The sequence below is a fragment of the Heptranchias perlo genome, chromosome 2, assembly GCF_035084215.1.
Source record: "Heptranchias perlo isolate sHepPer1 chromosome 2, sHepPer1.hap1, whole genome shotgun sequence".
Lineage (NCBI taxonomy): Eukaryota > Metazoa > Chordata > Chondrichthyes > Hexanchiformes > Hexanchidae > Heptranchias > Heptranchias perlo.
This window is the reverse complement of record NC_090326.1, coordinates 121,745,440-121,767,146: the sequence shown is the minus strand read 5'-3', so window position 1 is coordinate 121,767,146 and position 21,707 is coordinate 121,745,440. Positions and strand designations below refer to the sequence as shown.

The window sequence follows — 21,707 nt, the reverse complement described above, 5'->3', positions numbered from 1 at the left end:
CCCAGTAACATAACCACTATGCTACCGTACCCGTTATATATATTGATGACTTTGACTTGGGTGTACAGGGCATAATTTCAAAATTTGCAGATGACAAAACTTGGAAGTGTAGTAAACAATGAGGAAGATAGTAATAGACTTCAAGACGACAGACAGGCTGGTGGAATGGGTGGACACATGGCAGATGAAATTTAACGCAGAGATGATAGTGCGAAGTGATACATTTTGGCAGGAAGAATGAGGAGCGGCAATATAAACTAAATGGTACAATTCTAAAGTGGGTGCAGGAACAGAGACACCTGGGGTATATGTGCACAAATCTTCGACGGTTGAGAAAGCAGTTAAAAAAATCTTATGGGATCCTGGGCTTTATAAATAGGGGCACAGAGTACAAAAGCAAGGAGGTTATGATGAACCTTCGTAAAACACTAGTTCGGCCACAATTGGAGCACTGTGTCCAGTTCTGGGCACCGCACTTTAGGACGGATGTGAAGGCCTTAGAGAGGGTGCAGAAAAGATTTACTAGAATAGTTCCAGGGATGAGGAACTTCAGTTACGTGGATAGACTGGAGAAGCTGGGGTTGTTCTCCTTACAGCAGAGAAGGTTAAGAGGAAATTTGATAGAAGTGTCCAAAATCATGAAGGGTTTAAATAAAGTAAATAAAGAGAAACTGTTCCCATTGGCAGAAGGGTCGAGAACCAGAGGACACAGATTTAAGGTGACTGGCAAAAGAACCAAAGGCGACATGAGGAAAAACTTTTTTTTACGCATCGAGTAGCTATGATCTGGAATGTGCTGCCTGAAAGGGTGGTGAAAGCCACGATTGAATCTGCTTCCAAAAATGAATTGGATAAATACTTGAAAGGAAAAAATGTGCAGTGCTACAGGGAAAGAGCAGGGGAATGGGACTAACAGGATTGCTTTTACAAAGAGCTGGCATGGGCTCAATGGTCTCCTTCTGTGCTGTAACCATTCTATGATTTAATGATTCTACTCTGGACATTGATTCAAAGAATATTCAAAATATCCAAAACCAGGCATAGCTTTAATGGTAAAGACAGTTTGAAATTTAATCCCATTCAGTCCCTCCCAGAATCAATCTTCCTCACCCACCAACCTGGCATTTTACAGATTAATTCTCTGAACAGATGAACAAATTGTTTTTTTCTTCATGCCTCCTCAAATCACAGTGTTGATTAAGTTGTTGTCATTATGCAACACTATAATGGTTTTTAAAATTGATTTTCCATTTTCAACAGCAGCTTCAACTCCTACAAACATCTGGATCTCAACTTGGGGAAGTTCAAATTTTAAAGTGACATTCTGACCTAGTGATACCAATGTGAAATTAACCTTCATTTTATTTTAATACATTTTTAAAAGAACAATGTAATTCGGAATCAAATTTTCCAACATAATTACACTATATATGAACACATTGCTAGTTAATTACATTTTAAGCCTTTCCCCACACCAGTAGTTTTTAAAAAGATGAAAAAAATTGTTAACTTAAACAAAGGGTTATTAACCAGATTCAAAGTTTTGTCTGGGTGGGGACTTCAGTTGATTCCTTAATGCACTTCAAGTTGAAGTATATATGGTTCGGCATGTTTATCCAATGATGAGCGTAGCCATATAGACAAGGAACGTCCCAGTTTTGACCCCTAGTCTGTGCTCAGTTAGTTTATCTCAATCTGGGCAGCAGGAGTGGTGCTGCAATTAGGCTTAGTGTGCCTGGGTTGAGGACATAGTTCATACTGCTGCTATGCAGTGACCCCAGTTGAAAGTGAGTGTACATGGGCATCTGAGTAGCATGCCAACTGGTGTCAAGGGTCGCACAAGGCTATTTGGACATGGTACTAGAGGTCGCCTCATGCCCATGGAACTGTACTCCAGCAAGGAGTCAACATCTTCAGGAGAGATGGGGAGGATGTTGATCAAGAAAAAGAAAAAAAACTAGGAGGTACATAAAAAAAAACATTTTAATATAATGAACAGTAATCAATGCTGACTTAAGTGTCCCAGTAGCGGTGAGTTACTTACTGAATCAGTGTATGAAATCTCTCAGAGCCAAGCTCCTCTGCAGCCAAGGCAGCTATACATAAAACCAGACACTTTTCAGCACCACAGACAGCAATAAAACAAAGAAGATTATACATCGCAAAGCTCTACTGTCACAAAGCGTTTAGTGTTAAAGGTTAATAGAAGTAAATTGTCAGCTGTTCTTTAAGCTACCTTTTTAAAACTATATAATAGGATTGTTAATTGAAATACATCTCCAGAGTTAGTCTGGCATTTTTAAAACATCACACTTGACTGAAATTTCAAGAATTACATAACCAAACTAATATTCTAATACAATTAACAATAGCTACTGAAAAACATTCTGCCATTCAGTTAAAAATTAAAATTGATGCTTTCAACTTCCAATTATACTCCAAATTCATTGGCACAAATCTACATTTCTTATAAGTAATTGATCGCTGTGCAGCATAAGTGTGTCTCTCCAATCTTAGATGAGAACACAGGAAAATTAGATGTTCAGTGTCCTGTGTTAATGTGATTTGCCTGTGCTTGGTGTGTAATGTTGATTAAACTGATAAGTTTTACTACACCACTCCTATATAAACATCATAACATTCTGATTACCTTGAAAGTAGAATTAAGAGTTAATTTCTCATTGCTTCATCTATTGTTTTTTAAAATCAATCTTCTGTTTAAATATCAACTAAAATAAAGTTCCTTCTTTCTTTAGATCCCGCTGCACCATATGACATTCCGGGTAAGCAGGTTCCCTACTGCCAGATTTCTATCAATATTGATCTTGTTCCAAACTAATAGCTGTTCAGATTACCTTTTCAGAATATTCATGCTTCTCTTCAGGGGTGGGGGGAGGGGGGGCAGCTGCAAGGTAAAGAGGTTGCAGGGAAAAAGGAAAAAAAAACAAAAAATTGAGCAGGCTTTGCTCCCCCTAATGGCATAGTTAGGATGAAGGGCTCATTGTGTTGGAAATCAGAGAATGACCTCTACCATTCCTCGGCACAGTGCATTACAGCACAAAAACATTGTGCCAAAGCCTGAGTTACTGCTTCTCGCATAGGATACATCAGAATTTAGCACAGATAGTCCGAATTAGGGTTTGTCATCGCGCACATCATCTAGTTTACAAGTCTTCACCAAAATTAGGCAAGGTGAATATTTAAAGCATAATTTAGCCTTTTTTGGGTGCAATACATCGCCAGGACAGATCAGTGTCTACATTAGAATTAATGAACTTGGAGACCAAAATTCAAAATCTAGTAAGAATGGTGCTCAATTCTGCATTTTTGAAAAGATGGCCAGTCTGGGATAGAGAGCAACTGGCTTGGGACATCAGTACTTCCTATATCTCTTCTTACCCCCCCCACCCACCCCGTCCCCCAGGCATGATGACCTGTTATGGCAGCAATTGAATTAATCATGCTATGAAGTTGTTAAACTGCACTTAATTTTTTTCCCTTTTATTTCTGATTTCATCATTTTTTCCTCTGTGCTTAAATGAAAATTCTTTCTTTCCACTGATCTCATCCATTTCACAGATTGCAGGCCTAAATAGCAGTCAGCAATCGTTCTCCATTTTTTGCCATCATGTGCCATTACAGTATTCCATAGTAGAAACTAGGCACTGGATTACCAACTACAACGAAAGGATTATGTTCTGGCACAATTCTTTCACTAGCTGTAATTTAATTTGTCCTTCTGTTCTACATCACAAAATGTATTTCCATTTTTTCAGATCCTCTGATCTCCAATGCTTATATTACTTATCTCAGCATTCCTCAGAACTTTACGTATCTCAAAGAATACAACAATGTTGACAACTATACTCTTCCAAGTGGAAAAAAATTATTAGGGTGAAGCTAGGTCGCTTCCTCCGATTTTTCCATTTATAACTCCAACATGGTTTCTTCTGGCAAAGATAATCTAGACAGCTGCACTCAGCTCCACTGAGTCAACCTAGCAAATTCTTCCTTTTTCCTCAATCATCATTCTCCTCCCCTTCTCCTACTCAATATTCGGTGCTGCAAATGTGCATTATCGCATGAGTGTTGGGTGGGTGGGAGTAGAGAAGATCTGAGAGAAAAATCCTACCATACATGAACTGCAGGTATTGGCTCAAAACACAACATCACTCCATAACCAACATGAAGGCTTCAATGCATCAGCACTTGCAAAGATGCTGTAGGGCTTCTCCTCAGATTCTCTGCTAACTACATTGTGATGCAACAGTACCTAATTGATCATGAAGAGCATCACTCCCAAGCCCAATTCAGTTCTTTTTCAACAAACCCATACGGGCTCTTTCTATGAGTTGTGGCACAGCAATCAAGAACAGGAACACTGGCCAATTGTTTCTTCCCTGGCTTTGGCTGCTGCTACCAACTCTAGCATTACAACTGCTGGCCCATCTGAAATAGCTAACTCAGCCCAGAGCAGGAATTTAAGTTGAGACCAGGGAAGTGCCTTCACCAACTACGCCATCAGAGGAGCACAATACTCAATATCTGGCAAACAGGTTCACCGAACTGCTCTGAATCCCAACTTGGATTTTATATGGAGTCCTTGCCGTGCCAAGCTTGAAAACCTTGAAAAGAGCCAATTTCTGTACTAACATTTTAATAAACAGATAGAAAAATATTCAGTAACATGTTAAAACAGATAATTCACAGACGATCAGCACCTGAGAGAAATATATACTGTTTCAGATGAGTGATACCTGAAATTAGTATACCTTTCTTCCTCAGATGCTGGACAGTCTGCTGTGCATTTCAATCATTTCTTGCTTTTAATTCCAAATTTCCAGCATTTGCTGTTTTAGATTTCATCTCTTCTGTAACTTCAACCTTCCTCACTTACAAATGTATTATGTGGCATCACAATGCAGATCAGAAGACAAGGCAGTCACGTCATTAGTGATTACATGTTGTTTTGGTCATAGTAGCTAGCCATGGAAAGACAACTGCCAACAACCATATTTTACAAGGCAAGAAAAGAAATGGAGAATAAAATTGCACTAATGCATCAACATCTTATTTTTTTTCATTCTACAAAACGATCAACTCAAAAGTGAAACTAAATTAAATCTACTGTGTACCGCACAGAATACAAAGGTAATCCTGATATATGATCTGTGTTTTACAATACTCTTACCGGACAAACAGTCTAGCAAAATCTCTTGCATGCAACTGCTAATGCAACAAAGCAGCATATATGCTCACAATCATGCTATCCTAAAAGGAGGGCAAGATCTGACAATAACTTTGTAGTTAGGCAATACATTGCTACTTGAATTTCATCCATGACCAAAAAAATGTTTGTAAACTGGTTGACACAAGTTGAAACATAAATACAGAACTTCTTGGTATGACTCTTTGAATGAGTCTGTATTCAACAACTAAGACTATTTTCCTCATGTCCTTAGATTTTCCTAACACTGTAAAAACAAAGCACAATTTCCAGACAGTCTGAACTACAGTTTGCAAGATGTTACACCTAAATGATAAGCATTTAAGCAACAATATTATTCACCAAAACCTGGGTCCAACATATTTTCTTTTAAACCTCCACATTTCAAACATTAAATGTTTACATTCTGCATCAATCACAGCTACAGAACAGCCCTAATTTTACTTATTAAAAATTTTGAACAGACATGCAGACTGCATACATTAGGCAAGCAAAAAGCAAAAATGCTTCTTTTTTTTTAGAAAATAGAAATATTCACCATCATATATTATTATTTATCCAAAAAGGTGGTTTCTTACAGAGCTGTTCCTCTTCAGTCCCCTGACTGGACTCTGGCCGATTTTCAGAAATACTGGCATGCTCCTCTGATGATTTTCCTCTTGCCAACATTACCAAATAGAAGGGATTGGAGTTGTTTAATCTAGCAGTTTCTAGAATTTCACTCAGAGTGAGGCAGAAAAGATTCTTGTGCTCTTCCTCTAAAATTAATAGAAATTTAAAAACTATGTTTCTCACAGACATAAGCAGCCAAATATTCACGAAAAGGATAATACAAGCTATTTTCATACATTGGCAGCTTGAATATTTCCTAATAAGACACAGACACAGAGAGACAGAGAGAATAAACATGATACAAGGTGTCAGCGTCGGCTCAGTGATAGCACTCTCGTCTCTGCGAATCAGACTCCAGGACGGATGCTGTTGTGTAGACAACAGGGCTCCATCAACTAGATGAGATAAGTGATCACATAATCCGATTTTTAAAAAAAAAGTAATGTTGGTCGAGAGATAAATATTGGTCAGGGCACAAGGAGAAACTCTCCTGCTTTTCTACAAATAGTGTCATGAGATCTTTTACATCCACCTATGAGCGCAGATAAGGGTTTGGTTTATCGTCTAATCCTAAAGGCAGCACCATTGACAGTGCAGCACTCCCTCACTACTGCAGAGAATTGTCAGCCTAGATTATGTACTGAAGTCTCTGGAGTGGGGCTTGAACACTGACTTAGAGGCAAGCATGCTACCACTGAGTCAAGGCTTATATCTACAAATGCTGCTGTAGAAAGTGACAAATGTTCTGACAGAAAGTAAGCTACGTTGACAGGAAGTGTGTGGCAGACACAAAACTTTTAAATAATAGATTTTCTAAATCAACCTCAGCAATTAACTTATTTTCTGTACTGCCATCACTTCTTATAAACAAAAAAGAAACCCTCAAACTTCAATTACACTATTAAAAGCACTTGTCTTGATGAATCTTGCAACATAAAAGGTATCCAAAACAATAGGCTCCCCAGCTGTTTGCTCACTCTAGGCCCATGCACCTTCAATGCAGCCACAATACTCACTTACGTTGATTTGCAGGGGACGCGCTAAAGGCAGTAAGGTGGCAAGTGACTGACTGAAGAGTTTCAGATAAGTAATGTCAAAGTTAATAAGGGTACTGTGGCAGTGCAACAGCAACCTTCATTATCATCATCATCAGCTGGAACGAATGGAGCCTTGCCTAGACCGCAAGAAAGAAAGCTCCAGGAAAGGAGTAAACTGAAACCTCATGGCCACAAGTCAGGCCTCTGAAACTAAAACATATTGGACAGATTTTGTTTTATAAACTCATTCTTGAAATGTGGGCATCGCTGGAAGGCTGGCATTTATTACCAATCTCTTCTTGCCCCGAGAAGGCAGTAGTGGGACCTCTTCTGTTTGATACACCCGAGTGGCTTGGTAAGCCACTTCAGAGGGCAGTGAAGAGTCAACCACGTTTGCGTGGGATTGGAGTCACACATAGGCCAGACCGGATAAGGATGAGAGGTTTCCTTCCTTGAAAAGGACTTCAGTGAACCAAATGGGTTTTTACGACAATCCGACAGCTTCATGGTCACTTTTACTGATACCAGCTTTTTTATTTCCAGATTTAAAAAAAAACTAAATTCAAATTCTCAAACTGCCACGTGATATTTGAACTCACGTTCTCTGGATTATTAGTCTAGGCCTCATGATTACTAGTCCAGTAACATAACCACTACACTACTGTACCTAATAATAGGATAGAAGCAATCTTGTGGATTTTTTTTGTTGCTTATTTACATTTTTGTGTGTTTGTTGTAAGATTTTTGATTGATTTATTTGGTGGTAGTCTCAGGATGATAGCTCTTTAAAAAGTTTAAGAAATCTGATGGATTGCTTTTGTGTGGCTTGCTAGCTCCTAATTGGTATTTTTCTACCTGACTTGTGATAATTAGATCTCTGAGCAAATCAACATAGATAATTAAATAAAGAAATGTATGTGAGCCAATCAGAAAAACATGACAGATAATTTTTCATTTCATAAGCAGATTTAGTGTAAGACCACATTTACTTCATGACGCACGTGTACGGAAGACTTTGAGCTATGTCGACAGATGAACATAAAAACTATTTGCTTAAAAATCAAATTCGGCTTGAAGAGTAAATTTACCAGCATGACCATATACAGCTCACAAGTAAACCTATTAAAGTCTGATCTTTTTGCATATTTGAACACTGCAGAGTTTGGGTGAGTTGGTGTGGTAAGATACTGTACCTGTACAGTCTCGCCAATTTGGTTTGTCAGAACTGAACAGGAAATTCTTTGAAAGAAAAGCCTGTAAAAAGAAAACAGAATAAATCAAAATAAACCTGTAATGTGATGGTGCAAAGAGTTCAAACACAAAATGAATGACGTTTAAACAATAGCTTGTATTGTATTACAACAGTTTATGAGAGCAACAATGAAGCTAAGTGAAATAAAGCTACATAGTGAATTCAGTGAACATAGCTAGTAATTAGATCAATTTTCCTTTTTCTCACCATAACATTTCCAGTTTTGCTATTAATATCAAGCTGCCAGAGATAACAGAGATAAGTGTATCCAACTTATTCTGTTAACTCTTCTATTCATTATATTTTAAAAGATGCTTTCTAATCTTGGTTTGTACCTTCTATATAAGGTGTTGCCCTCCACTACATGCAACCCTGGTGCTACTGTTATCTTTACCTGGTCTTACAAATGAGTGCAATTTCCATTAGCTGTGTTGAAACTCAGCTTCGAGCTATTAACAAACCAATTAAACACCGAGAAACTCACATGTCTCATCTTTGTGATTAAAAAAAATTCTCATAATTGTAGTCTCCTAGATAATGGCTGGTAAAAGGATTATGCATCAAACTTTTAAAAAAAAAATACAATCGAGTAGTTTTAAACCACTCATATTTAGTTAATCTGAGTATCAGATGGACTAAATGATTCCATTGCATTTAGACAACATTTTTAGACTTGGAATCTATACATTCCTGCTTTCTCAGATTTTAAAATGTGTCAGCATGTGTAAGTAACAGACCTCCAAAGTAAGTAATTGCAGGTTATAAAACAAGTTGGCGGAATATCAAAGCATACTTTATACCATTTTGTATTGTACAAGTATAACAAATTTGGAGTCTGATGAAGTGCCCCAATAAAATTTTTGGAGATATAGGAACGGGAGTAGGCCATTCAGCCCCTCGAGCCCACTCTGCCATTTGATAAGACCTTGGCTGATCTGTGATCGAACTCCATATACCTGCCTTTGGCCCAAATCCCTGAATACCTTTGGTTGGCAATTTAAATTTAGCAATCGAGCTAGTGTCAAATGCCTTTTGCGGAAGAGAGTTCCAAACTTCTACCACCCTTTCTGTGCAGAAATGTTTTCTAATCTCACTCCTGAAAAGGTCTGACTCTAATTTTTAGACTGTGCCCCCTACTCCTAGAATCCCCAACCAGTGGAAATAGTTTCTCTCTATCCACCCTATCTGTTCCCTTTAATATCTTATAAACTTCGATCAGATCACCCCTTAACCTTCTAAACGCTAGAGAATACAACCCCAATTTGTGTAATCTCTCCTCGTAACTTAACCCTTGAAGTCCGGGTATCATTCTTGTAAAGCTATGCTGCACTCCCTCCAAGGCCAATCTGTCCTTCCGAAGGTGCGGTGCCCAGAACTGCTCACAGTACTCCAGGCGCGGTCTAACCAGGCTTTTGTATAGCTGCGGCATAACGTCTGCCCCCTTGTACTCTAGTCCTCTCGATATAAAGGCCAGCATTCCATTTGCCTTCTTGATTATTTTCTGCACCTGTTCATGACACTTCAATGATCCATGTACCTGAACATCTAAGTCCCTTTGGACATCCACTGTTTTTAAACTTTTTACCATTTGCACTTTGGCAGGAAAAAAAATCAGAGAGCAAGTTATTATCTTAATGGCAAGAAACTGGAAAGTACTGCAGTACAAAGGCATCTGGGGGTCCTAGTGCAAGAAAATCAAAAAGTTAGTTTGCAGGTGCAGCAGGTGATTAAGAAGGCCAATGGAATGTTGGCTTTTATTGCTAGGGGGATAGAATATAAAAACAGGGAGGTATTGCTGCAGTTATATAAGGTGTTGGTGAGACCGCACCTGGAATACTGCATACAGTTTTGGTGTCCATACTTAAGACATACTTGCTCTCGAGGCAGTACAGAGAAGGTGCACTCGGTTAATCCCAAGGATGAGGGGGTGGACATATGAGGAGAGGTTGAGTGGATTGGGACTCTACTCATTGGAGTTCAGAAGAATGAGAGGCGATCTTATTGAAACATACAAGATTGTGAAGGGGCTCGATCGGGTGGATGCGTTAAGGATGTTCCCAGGGATGGGTGAAACTAGAACAAGGGGGCATAATCTTAGAATAAGGGGCTGCTCTTTCAAAACTGAGATGAGGAGAAACTTCTTCACTCAGAGGGTGGTAGGTCTGTGGAATTTGCTGCCCCAGGAAGCTGTGGAAGCTACATCATTAAATAAATTTAAAACAGAAATCGACAGTTTCCTAGAAGTAAAGGGAATTAGGGGTTACGGGGAGCGGGCAGGAAATTGGACATGAAGCCGAGTTCGGATCGGTCAAGGCCCTGTGGGTGGCGGAGCGGGCCCAGGGGCTGAGTGGCCGGGTCCTGCTCCTACTACTTGTGTTCTTCAGATTTGAGGTTAGGATCAGATCAGCCATGATCTTATTGAATGGAGGAGCAGGCTCGAGGGGCCGATTGCCTACTCCTGCTCCTATTTCTTATTTAGAAAGTACCCTGTTCTATCCTTTTTTGGTCCAAAGTGGATGACCTCACATTTGCCTACATTGAATTCCATTCACCTAATCTATCAATATCCCTTTGTAATTTTATGTTTTCATCTACACTGCTTACAATGCCACCAATCTTTGTGTCATCGGCAAACTTAAGATATGAGACTTTCTATGTGAATAATTGAGGCCCCAAGACAGATCCCTGCGGGACTTCACGAGTCACATCCTGCCAATGTGAGTACCTACCCATTAACCCTACTCTGTCCCCTTTCGCTCAGCCGACTTCCTAACCAAGTCCGTACTTTTCCCTCGATTCCATGGGCTTCTATCTTAGCTAACAGTCTCTTATGTGGGTCTGTATCAAATGCCTTCTGGAAGTCCATATAAATAACATCCATTGACATTCCCCTGTCCACTACTTTAGTCACCTCTTCAAAAATTCAATCAGGTTTGTCAGGCACGACCTACCTTTCACAAATCCATGCTGGCTCTCTCTGATTAACTGAAAATTCTCAAGGTGTTCAGTCACCCTATCCTTAATTATAGACTCCAGCATTTTCCCCACAACAGATGTTAGGCTAACTGGTCTATAATTCCCTGGTTTCCCTCTCTCTCTCCTTTCTTAAAAAGCAGAGTGACATGTGCAATTTTCCAATCCAGAGGGACGGTACCAGAATCTAGGGAACTTTGAAAGATTATAGTTAGGGTATCTGCAATGTGCTCACCTACTTCCTTCAAAACCCTGGGATGGAAACCATCTGGTCCTGGAGATTTGTCACTCTTTAGCGCTATTATTTTCTTCATTACTGTTTTATTTACGTTAATTTTATTGAGTCCCTGTCCCCGATTCAGTATTAGTTTTCTTGGGATTTCCGGCATGCTATCCTCTTTTTCTACTGTAAATACTGACACAAAGTAATTGTTCAACATGTCCGCCATGACAATATCCCCACTTTCAGTTTTTAAGGGGCGAGCACTGCTCATGACCACCCTCTTTTTCCTAATATAAACTATAAAAGTTCTTTGTACTGGTTTTGCGAGTTTCTTTTCATACTCTCTTTTTGTAGCCCTTGCTATCTGTTTTGTGATCCTTTGTTGGTCTTTGTATCTTTCCCATTCACCAGGATCTGTGCCATTTTTTGCCTTTTTGTATGCCCTTTCCTTATGTCTTATACTGTCCCTTACCTCTTTAGTTGTCCATGGCTGGTTTTTTTGGCAAGTAGAGTCCTTGTCCCTCAGGGGTATCAACCGATTCTGTATCACGTTAAATGCTTCTTTAAACATTTCCCACTGATCATCAGCCATTTTACCCATTAACAGATTTGCCCAGTTTACTGTGGACAGTCTCTGTCTCATCCCATTGAAGCCGTCCTTACCCCAGTCTAGAATCTTAGCAGCTGACTCACTTTTTTTCCCTTTCAAACACTACATTGAACTCGATCATGTTATGATCACTATTGGATAGACGTTCACGCACAGTTAAGCGGTTAACTAAATCTGGTTCATTATTCATTACTAAATCTAGTATGGCTTGCCCCCTTGTTGCCTCTGGGACATACTGCTGTAGAAAACTATCCCGAATACACTCAAGTAATTCACTACTTTTCTGACAGTTGCTAGTCTGCTTTTCCCAATCCATGTGAAGGTTAAAGTCCTCCATTAAGATCACTATGCCTTTGTTCACACGCTTGTCTAATCTCTGCATTTATACAATCTAGCATTTCAGAGCTGCTGCCAGGGGTCCTGTACACAACTCCCACTATAGTCTTAGATCCTTTCCTATTTCTCAATTCAACCCATAAGGTCTCTGTTGGCTGCTTACCTCTCGTTATATCCCCCTTTATCATTGAATTGATTTCATCTCTAATCACCAAGGCTACTCCTCCCCCTCTTCCCTATCTCTCCTGTAGACCTTATAACCTGGTATATTTAGTTCCCAATCCTGACCATCCTGCAGCCATGTCTCAGTAATAGCTATCATGTCATACCCTCCAATTTGAATTTGTGCCTGTAGTTCATCTAATTTATTCCTTATACTCCGTGCATTTGTATATAGAACTCTTAGTTGAGCCACACACCCAAGCCTGTCCTTCAGCTTTGATGCTAGGTTAATCGCTTTACACCTTCTAGTTTTCACTTTATCCGTAGTGCCTAAAGTACACTTTCACCTTTCACTTGTTCTTGAACAACTATTTGTATTGCAAATTTCCCCTTGCTGCTTTTAACTTTACTCTCTTCTGACTCCCCGGTTCCCATCCCCGCCACTCTAGTTGAAACCCTCCCTAACAGCAGTAGCAAACCCCCCTGCGAGGATATTAGTCCCGGATCTGTTGAGGTGCAACCCGTCCGGCTTGTACAGGTTCCACCTTCCCCAGAATCGGTCCCAATTCCTGAGGAATCTACATCCCTCCCTTCTGCACCAATCCTCCAGCCACGCATTCATCTGGCCTATTCTCCTATTCCTATACTCACTAGCACATGGCACTGGGAGTAATCCTGAGATTACTACCCTTGAGGTCCTGCTTTTTAAACTTATTTCCTAACTCCTTATATTCTGCTCGCAGGACCTCATCCCTCTTTTTACCTATGTCGTTGGTACCGATATGTACCACGACCTCTGACTATTCACCCTCCCCCTTCAGAATGTCCTGCAGCCGCTCAGTGACATCCATGACCTTGGCACCAGGGAGGCAACATACCATCCTGGAATCACGTTTGCGGCCGCAGAAACACCTGTCTGTTCCCCTAACTATAAAATCCCCTTTCTCTTCCCCCCCCCCCCCACTCCCATACCGCTGAGCCACCCATCGTGCTCTGGTCTTGGCTCTGGCTACACTCCCCAGAGGAACCCTCTCCCCCACCAGTACCCAGAACTGAATACTGGTTGAGTGAGATGCCCTCAGGGGATTCCTGCACTACCTGCCTGGTCCTCCTTGTCTGTCTGGTGGAGGATAAATGGAGGATACGAAGGCTCAATGCTTCACCCAAACAAACCAAAATAATATTACATGAAAAATTCAAACCCAAAAGGCAAGCAAATTTTGCAAATCTAACCTTTTGTTCATGTACTGTGGACTACTAAAGACCAAAAAAAACAGCCGATCTCCTGTAGTATTGTTCAATCAGTTGAGGATAATTTACTAGAAGGTGCCTTGATGATATTAACAGTTAAAATTCATGATAAATATACAAATAAGGAGATTGGTAATAAAATTCAATCATGGTTTAGAAGAGTAACTGCATAGAATGGATTCGTCATTAATGGCTGCCGATCATGTGAAAACAATATATAGATAATTGTAATTTAGATGTCAGGATTATAGAATAATGGGGTTATTTTCCCACCTGATTCTCAAAGACCAAGTCACTGGATGGGTCATGTTATTGTCACGGAACAATCAAGATTGTTAAAATAGATTTTTAAAATATAATTTTTAATATAGATTTACAGATACAAAAATTGATGAATCAGTGATTGGTAGAAACCCAGTAGAGATGAGTCAACCAACAAAAGCCCAAACCTTTTAAAATTGGGGATGGGAGGAACCTTTCTCCAAAGGAATTCTTTAAAGCGACACCTAAAATGACTTACTGTACTGCTCAATAAGCACCTGTGTTAACTTCTATATTTCACCACCAAGTCAATTGCCAGCAGAACAGTGAACAGATAAACTCCATGCACTTTACCTGAACAGGTGCAATCACTGCACAGGGACCACCTTCAAATTGTTCCAAGGCTGTAGCTTCTGACTGACTAAAAACAAATCCTGAAAAGAAACAAAAAGGAAATTTAAAGTTTAAGTTTTAAATTTTTCTGCTTCTAAGAAATGAAGGACACAAATTGAAAAGATTTCAATTAACACAAGACCAGATACAAGGTATCATGGTGGCCAATGCAGGAAACGTGCATGCAGGGAAAAAGAAATTAAAAAGATCCACTGAAGGGAAACTGGGAATGGAGAGAACAATGCATGAGAACAAAGGGGAGCTGAGCTCTCCTGATATCCTAGTTGGTAAAGGCACTGTCTGGTATAGTAGCCATACATGGGGATCACACCAGGTTTGATTCTGCGCCTATCCTCAGTTTGTTGATCTCAGCCACAACAGTTGGGAAGCTTTAACTGGCCTCAGCATCACTGGAGCAAGCAGGGCCCCTGACCCCTGTTGGAATATGCATGCATGCAGAAATCACAAGACAGGTCCAGACTCAGCTGTGATGAGCCCCACTGTTAAACAACCGGACAACTTTCACAATCAAGGCATACACATGAAGAATTGACATTTGCATGAAATACTACAAAGCAATCAGCACCCTTTGAAGTATATGATAAGAAAGAACTTGGATTTATAAAGCGCCTTTTGTGACTTCAGGACGCCCCAAAGCACTTTACAGCTAATTAAGCATTTTGAAGTGCAGTCACTGTTGTAATGTAGGAAATGCGGCAGCCAATTTGCACACAGCAAGGTCCCACAAACAGCAACGCGATAATGGCCAGAACACCAGTGAGAATTCCCTTGATCCTTTACGTCCACCCGAGAGGGCAGACAGGGCCTTGGTTTAACATCTCATCCAAAAGAAGGCAACTCCGACATTGCAGCATTCCCTCAGTACTGCACTGAAGTGTCAGCTTAGATTTTGTGCTCAAGTCTCTGGAGTGGGAAGTGAACCCACAATATTCTGACTGAGAGGCGAGAGTGCTACGACTGAGCCACAGTTCACACTGTGTCTAGTGAAGTTAAGGGAGAGGAAAGAATTGTTGGTGGGGAAAGAGGACAACCGGGGCGTGGAGAGAATGGAGAAAGGATAATGGGATAATCAGACAGCAGTTAACGAATCGGGATGATGTGGGTGTAACGAGGGGGGGGGGGGTGGGTGACACTTACGGGTAGGGTGAATAATGGGAGGGTGAGGCGTGACTGTAGGTTCAAGCTGGAAGTCGGAGTTGGAGTTGGGGGTGGGGGCAAAACTGGACTCAGGCCGGCCGGCCGGCGGGAGGGAGGGAGAGGAACGGTTCGAGTGGGACAGAATCAGGGCCGGGCTGAGCCCGGGGTGGGGCCGGTACCTTGGGTCCATCTGCGGAAGACAGCATCGGACAGTCCGCTGCTCGGGCGTCTCCCCCACACCAGCTCCGCCAGCTCGATATTATACATGTCCCAGCCCGGAGCCTGCTGCTCAGACGCACGCTGTGTGGAGCCGGCTCCCGTCCCGTCCCGTCCTCTCGCCGCCGCCGCCCCACTTCCCCTTCAATTCCCGGCCGCCGCGGACATTTCAGAGGTTTGATGAGACATTACATCCGGGAATCCCTGCCCAATAGAACCGGAAGTGACAGACCTGCGCGTGCGCCGTTGGCGGTCACGTGGCGGCGGCGCCCTGCGCTCGAGGGGCCCAATCAGCGGCGGTGTTGACGGTTGGCGGTTGGTGCTCGGTGTTCAGGCTGTGGACGCTGTTCCTGCTGGAAGCTGCGTGGGGCTTTGTGTTCGTGTAATGTGTCCAAGATGGTCCGTGGTGGTTTATTAGCTGTTATTTTGTGTCGGAGCTCTAGTATTCCATAAGTTTTGGTGCCTTTAAAAGCTTTGCATAGTCCAAGCAGGGCTCTTGAAATTATTGACTGGGAGATACAAGGGGTTTGCGTCTCGGTTGTTTTGCTTCACGAGGATGGGTCCCAGGCTTTCGCCTACATGGCTTTTCTGGGGCGTGGGTTAAGGAGGTGATGGATGCTCTGGCTTTTTAAAAAAAAATAACACCAAGTAACGTTGTCGGTTAGGACTTGTATTCAGACTCTCCAGGGTTTAAAGCTCGCAATGGAAAAGCTTCCTCTGGCTCATGTACGAAATCCAGGACTAAGCTGTGATATCAATTAATAGCAAAAAGTGAAAATGATTGGTAAGGGGTGGGAGGGTGCTATTTACACTAATCTGTTGGTGAATATGTTTATGGCGTGCAGGTGATGAGTAAGCTGGCATCAGAGGAAGGATTTGGTACTTGCATCTCCCAGCGTGAATCTGGCAACTCTAGTGGATACTCTTCATTGGGTTTGAGTTCCTTTCATAGAAACATAAAAAATAGGAGCAGGAGTCGGCTATTTGGCCCTTTGTGCCTGCTCTGCCATTCAGTATGATTATAGCTGATCCTCTATCTCAATACCATATTCCCACTCTCTTCCCCATACCCTTTGATGCCTTTTGTGTCTAGAAATCTATCTAACTCCTTCTTAAATATATTCAGTGACTTGGCCTCCACAGCCTCCTGTGATATAGAATTCCACAGGTTCACCACCCTCTGAGTGAAGAAATTTCTCCTCACCTCAGTCCTAAATGTCCTACCCCGTATCCTGAGACTGTGACCCCTTGTTCTGGACCCCCCAGCCAGGGGAAACATCCTCCCTGCATCCAGCCTGTCTAGCCCTGTCAGAATTGTATATGTCTCACTGAGATCCCCTCTCATTCTTCTAAACTCAAATGAATACAGAGGCCGAGTCGACTCAATCTCTCCTCATACGACAGTCCAGTCTTCCCCCTCAGCACAAGCATTAGCTCAGTATGCTTGAATAGTTCTGTTTTTATTACAATAATTAAGTCAAATCTGTCTAGACATTATTTTAAGCTTCCTAAGTTTGGACTTGTAATTTTTCTCAAAACATTATACTTTAAGTTAGTTTATCACCTGTGGTGGTGCACATGGGAGTTAAGACCATTTGAAGTGGGTTAGAAGGTGGGAATGATTGGACCAGGGAGTGCAGATTTAATTCAGTCCCCATTTTAAAGTTGCCCACTTTTGTCCTTATAATACTTTGATTTTGTAGTATTATTGATTAGTTAAGGAAATACATAGCAATTTGGGCATCTGAGAGTAGAATTATTTAGAGTATAGGAGTTTCTCTGTGGTACTAGCTGAGGAACTGGTGATGCAAAACTGAGAAGGGATGGTGTCACAAGTATGATGGGCAGCTTCTATTTTAAAAGTGGACATAGTAACTGAGAATCAAAAATGTGACAATAGGCAGTAAGGTCTTGTAGGTACATGCAGGTGTGGGGTTTTTAATACATCAATTAAAATAAATTCCAAAGAGATTGACCAACTTGAGCCTTGCTTATAAAAATCAAGCAGACGATACATTGGCCTTGAGGATGGAATTTTATACTTTTTAAGAAAAAAATTAACACAAAACTGAAGAAAATATTAAACTGACAGCTTTTCTTCAATATTTTGGCAACCACATTTATTGATATTGAAGAGCTATTATTTATGTATCCTGTCAAAATATAGGCTATTATATAGACCTTTCTCCCTACACTTCAAGAAAAAATACTTCATTGGTTGTAAAGTGCTTTGGGGCATAGTGAGGTTGCGAAAGACACTATAAACGCAAGTTTGTTTTTTCTTTAGTTGAATGATGCTGTGATACTTTCAGGATTTTCCTCCTTTTAAGTTAACCCTTTCTTTGCTGTCGTTTTTTGTGTCCTTGCTCATATACACAGAAATGAAATCACTCAATCTCTCACATGTAATGAACACGCTATGCAACATTTTAAATACAAAGTTCTCCTGGCCAGCTTGCACAGTGGACTCGAATGTACAGAGCATTTTTGCTGCACTGTTTGAGGTGTTGTTTCTCAGATGCGATATTAAACCGAGGTCCCGTATGCCCTATCAGGTGGGCATGAAAGGTCCCACGGCACTTTTCGAAGAAGAGCAGAGGAGTTCTTCTGCTGTCCTGGCCAATATTTATTCCTCAACCAGTATCACTGAAGCAGATTATCTGGTCATTTATTTCATTGCTGTTTGTGGGACCTTGCTGTGCACAAATTGACTGCTGCGATTCTCACATTAAACAGTGACTACACACTTCAAAAAATACTTAATTAACTGTAAAGTGCTTTGGGATGTCTTGAGGTCGTGAAAGGTGCTATATAAATGGAAGTACTTTTTCTTTTTTAAAAAAAAATTGACTGCCTGGTGCATTAATTGGTTTTGAAAGCTGGGTATTCATATAACTTGCAAGCCAATGTACTAATGGGAGTGTGGTCCTGGCTGGACAAGTAGGAAGAACCTTATGATGATTCTATTCTATGCTGATGAATTGCAAAGTTTTAGCTGGTTAAACCCCAGGAATGACCCTGTGTATGCAAGAGGACTCCCTAAGCTTTTTTCTCTTGCCAACCTGTGCCTAAACTGGGCTTGGGTAAGTGGGAAGTGACCTTACCAGGAGAGAATGTATTGATTTGAGGCAAATAGAAATGCTATCTGTCTGGATTTCTCAGTCAATTGGTTTGGAGATTCTTAAGGATTTTTGTACATATCAGATACTCAGTTGATGCACCCATATTTGGTGGAGTCAAAGGTGCTCTGTGATGTCGGGCTGGTTGAAGTTATAGAGATAGGGTGCTGCAAGGTGGGGAAGGCATTTGTGAGTGAGGATTTTGGAATCAATGGGCTCGATTTTACAATGGTGGCAGGTTGGCAACTTGGGTGAAGGTGCGTGTGGCATGAACAAAACTTGCCGTTTCCGACGCGATCGCACGTTGATTGGTGGTGAACATCCTCTCCGGGTTTCGCGCCCGGCGGCTAGCCTGATTGACAGGCTGGCTGCCATCAGGAGCTACAACGCGAGGGGGGAGGGGCAAGAAAGGGAGCAAGCGAGACGTCATGCGGCTCTGGAATGGAAGACCGGGGTGGGGGGGGCGGTAAAATGGAAGATCTGGTGCTGGACTGGAACACCAGGGGGGGAAAATCTGGGGGAGTGGGTGAAGAGGGGAACATCGGGGGGATGAAGAGGAGGACATTGGAGCAGGTTTCAAAGGTAGGTTCATTCAGTGTTTTCACTTCCTTCCATGTTTTTTTTATTTATCACACCAGGCGTGAATCAGAAGCGGTGGGCAAGCTGCCCAGGTAAGTTTAAAAAAAAATGTTTCTAAGTATTTAATCTGTCCCAGGTAAAGGGCCTTAAGTACCTCAATGAGGTACATTTGGCTCTTTAGCTGTGCCGGCGGGACTTCCGTTTTCGGGTCGCCCGCGCGCACACAGGTGGGTCCCTGGGAAACTCTGAAGTCAGTGGGTTGGAGCCGGCTTCCAAACCTGAATGGGATTTCCGTGATTTTCGGAGCCCCCCGCCCCCATTGCACCCGCAATTGCCTCCTAAAATCACCCCCAATGTGTTGGGTGACAGTGAGTTAGTGAAGGTTAGTGAGAAGTTAGCTAAGATAGAAGCCCATGGAATCGAGGGAAAAGTACGGACTTGGTTAGGAAGTTGGCTAAGCTAAAGGCGACAGAGAGTAGGGATAATGGGTAGGTACTCACATTGGTAGGATGTGATTAGTGGAGTCCTGCAGGGATCTGTAGGGATCTGTCTTGGGGCCTCAATTATTCATAATATTTATTGACGACTTAGATGAAGGCATAGAAAGTCTCATATCTAAGTTTGCCGATGACACGAAGATTGGTGGCATTGTAAGCAGTGTTGATGAAAACATAAAATTACAAAGCGATGACACGAAGATTGGTGGCATTGTAAGCAGTGTTGATGAAAACATAAAATTACCAAGCGATATTGATAGATTAGGTGAATGGGCAAATCTATGGCAAATGGAACTCAATGTGGACAAATGTGAGGTCATCCACTTTGGATCAAAAAAGGATAGAACGGGGTACTTTCTAAATGGTAAAAAGTTAAAAACAGTGGATGTCCAAAGGGACTTAGGGGTTCAGGTACATAGATCATTGAAGTGTCATGAACAGGTGCAGAAAATAATCAAGAAGGCTAATGGAATGCTGGCCTTTATATCTAGAGGACTGGAGTACAAGGGGGCAGAAGTTATGCTGCAGCTATACAAAACCCTGGTTAGACCGCACCTGGAGTACTGTGAGCAGTTGTGGGCACCGCACCTTTGGAAGGACATATTGGCCTTGGAGGGAGTGCAGCGTAGGTTTACTAGAACGATACCCGGACTTCAAGGGTTAAGTTACGAGGAGAGATTACACAAATTGGGGTTATATCCTCTGGAGTTTAGAAGGTTAAGGGGTGATCTGATCGAAGTTTATAAGATATTAAAGGGAACAGATAGGGTGGATAGAGAGAAACTATTTCCGCTGGTTGGGGATTCTAGGAGTAGGGGGCACAGTCTAAAAATTAGAGCCAGACCTTTCAGGAGTGAGATTAGAAAACATTTCTACACAGAAAGGGTGGTAGAAGTTTGGAGCTCTCTTCCGCAAACGGCAATTGATACTAGCTCAATTGCTAAATTTAAATCTGAGATTGGTTGCCAGAAAGCTATCTAAGGTATCAAGGGATATGGGCCAAAGGCAGGTATATGGAGTTAGATCACAGATCAGCCATGATCTTATCAAATGGCGGAGCAGGCACGAGGGGCTGAAAGGCCTACTGCTGTTCCTATGTTCCTAGAAGCGGGGTAATAAGTGAATGGGACTTTGTGCAGCAAAGGATGCAGGCAGTGGTGCTTTTAGTGGATTGGGAGGCCAGCAAGGAAAGCATTGGAGAATCTGAGGCTTGCTGCAGCAAAACCATGGATGAAAACTTCAGAGCTGGTGGGTGTGAGCTGGGAAGGAGGGGGGAGTATTATGGATAGGCTGTCTTTTTGACAAAGCAATGTTTTGTGTTTATCTATGCCATTTAATACTTTATTTCTGAGTGCAAAAATAAAGAGGGCAATAATAGTAGGGGACTTCAACTACCCTAACATCAAATGGGATTCAAACAGTGTGAGGGGCACAGAGGGCGCAAAGTTCTTGATCGGTGTCCAGGAGAACTTTTTTAGCCAGTACATGACTAGCCCAACAAGAGGGGATGCAATTCTAGATTTAGTCCTGGGAAATGAAGATGGGCAAGTGGGTGAAGTGACAGTGGGTGACCATATTGGGGATAGTGACCACAATTCAGTTAGTTTTAGCATTATTATGGAAAAGGACAGAGTTAAATCAGGAGTAAACATTTTAAATTGGGGGAAGGCAAATTTTACAGAACGAAGAGGTGATTTGGCAGAAGTGGACTGGACATAACTACTTGATGAGAAATCAGTGGCAAGCCAATGGGAGGCACTCAAAAGTGAAATTCTACGGGTAAATGCAGACACGTCCCCTC

General features: G+C 41.7%; 2 protein-coding genes across 6 annotated transcripts in view; one reads left to right on the top strand and one right to left on the bottom strand.

Moving 5' to 3' along the window:
- The window catches only part of mindy3 (MINDY lysine 48 deubiquitinase 3), a 150,167-nt gene extending 134,251 nt beyond the window's left edge, over positions 1–15,916 (bottom strand). The window contains exons 1-5 of the mRNA XM_068006718.1: positions 15,675–15,916; positions 14,299–14,378; positions 8,070–8,130; positions 5,806–5,985; positions 2,045–2,096 (exon numbers count right to left, since the gene is read on the bottom strand). Coding sequence (XP_067862819.1) covers positions 2,045–2,096; positions 5,806–5,985; positions 8,070–8,130; positions 14,299–14,378; positions 15,675–15,762 — 461 coding nt within the window. The 5' untranslated portion in view covers positions 15,763–15,916. The remainder of the gene's footprint in view (positions 1–2,044; positions 2,097–5,805; positions 5,986–8,069; positions 8,131–14,298; positions 14,379–15,674) is intronic.
- Positions 15,917–15,976: 60 nt separating this feature from the next.
- The window catches only part of si:dkey-12j5.1 (uncharacterized), a 409,564-nt gene continuing 403,833 nt past the window's right edge, over positions 15,977–21,707 (top strand). The window contains exon 1 of one of the 5 annotated variants that reach the window (XM_068006745.1): positions 15,977–16,110. The gene's annotated coding sequence lies outside the window, so the exon portion shown is untranslated. The remainder of the gene's footprint in view (positions 16,111–21,707) is intronic. The other 4 variants (XM_068006754.1, XM_068006764.1, XM_068006739.1 and 1 more) reach the window with 4 other exon arrangements.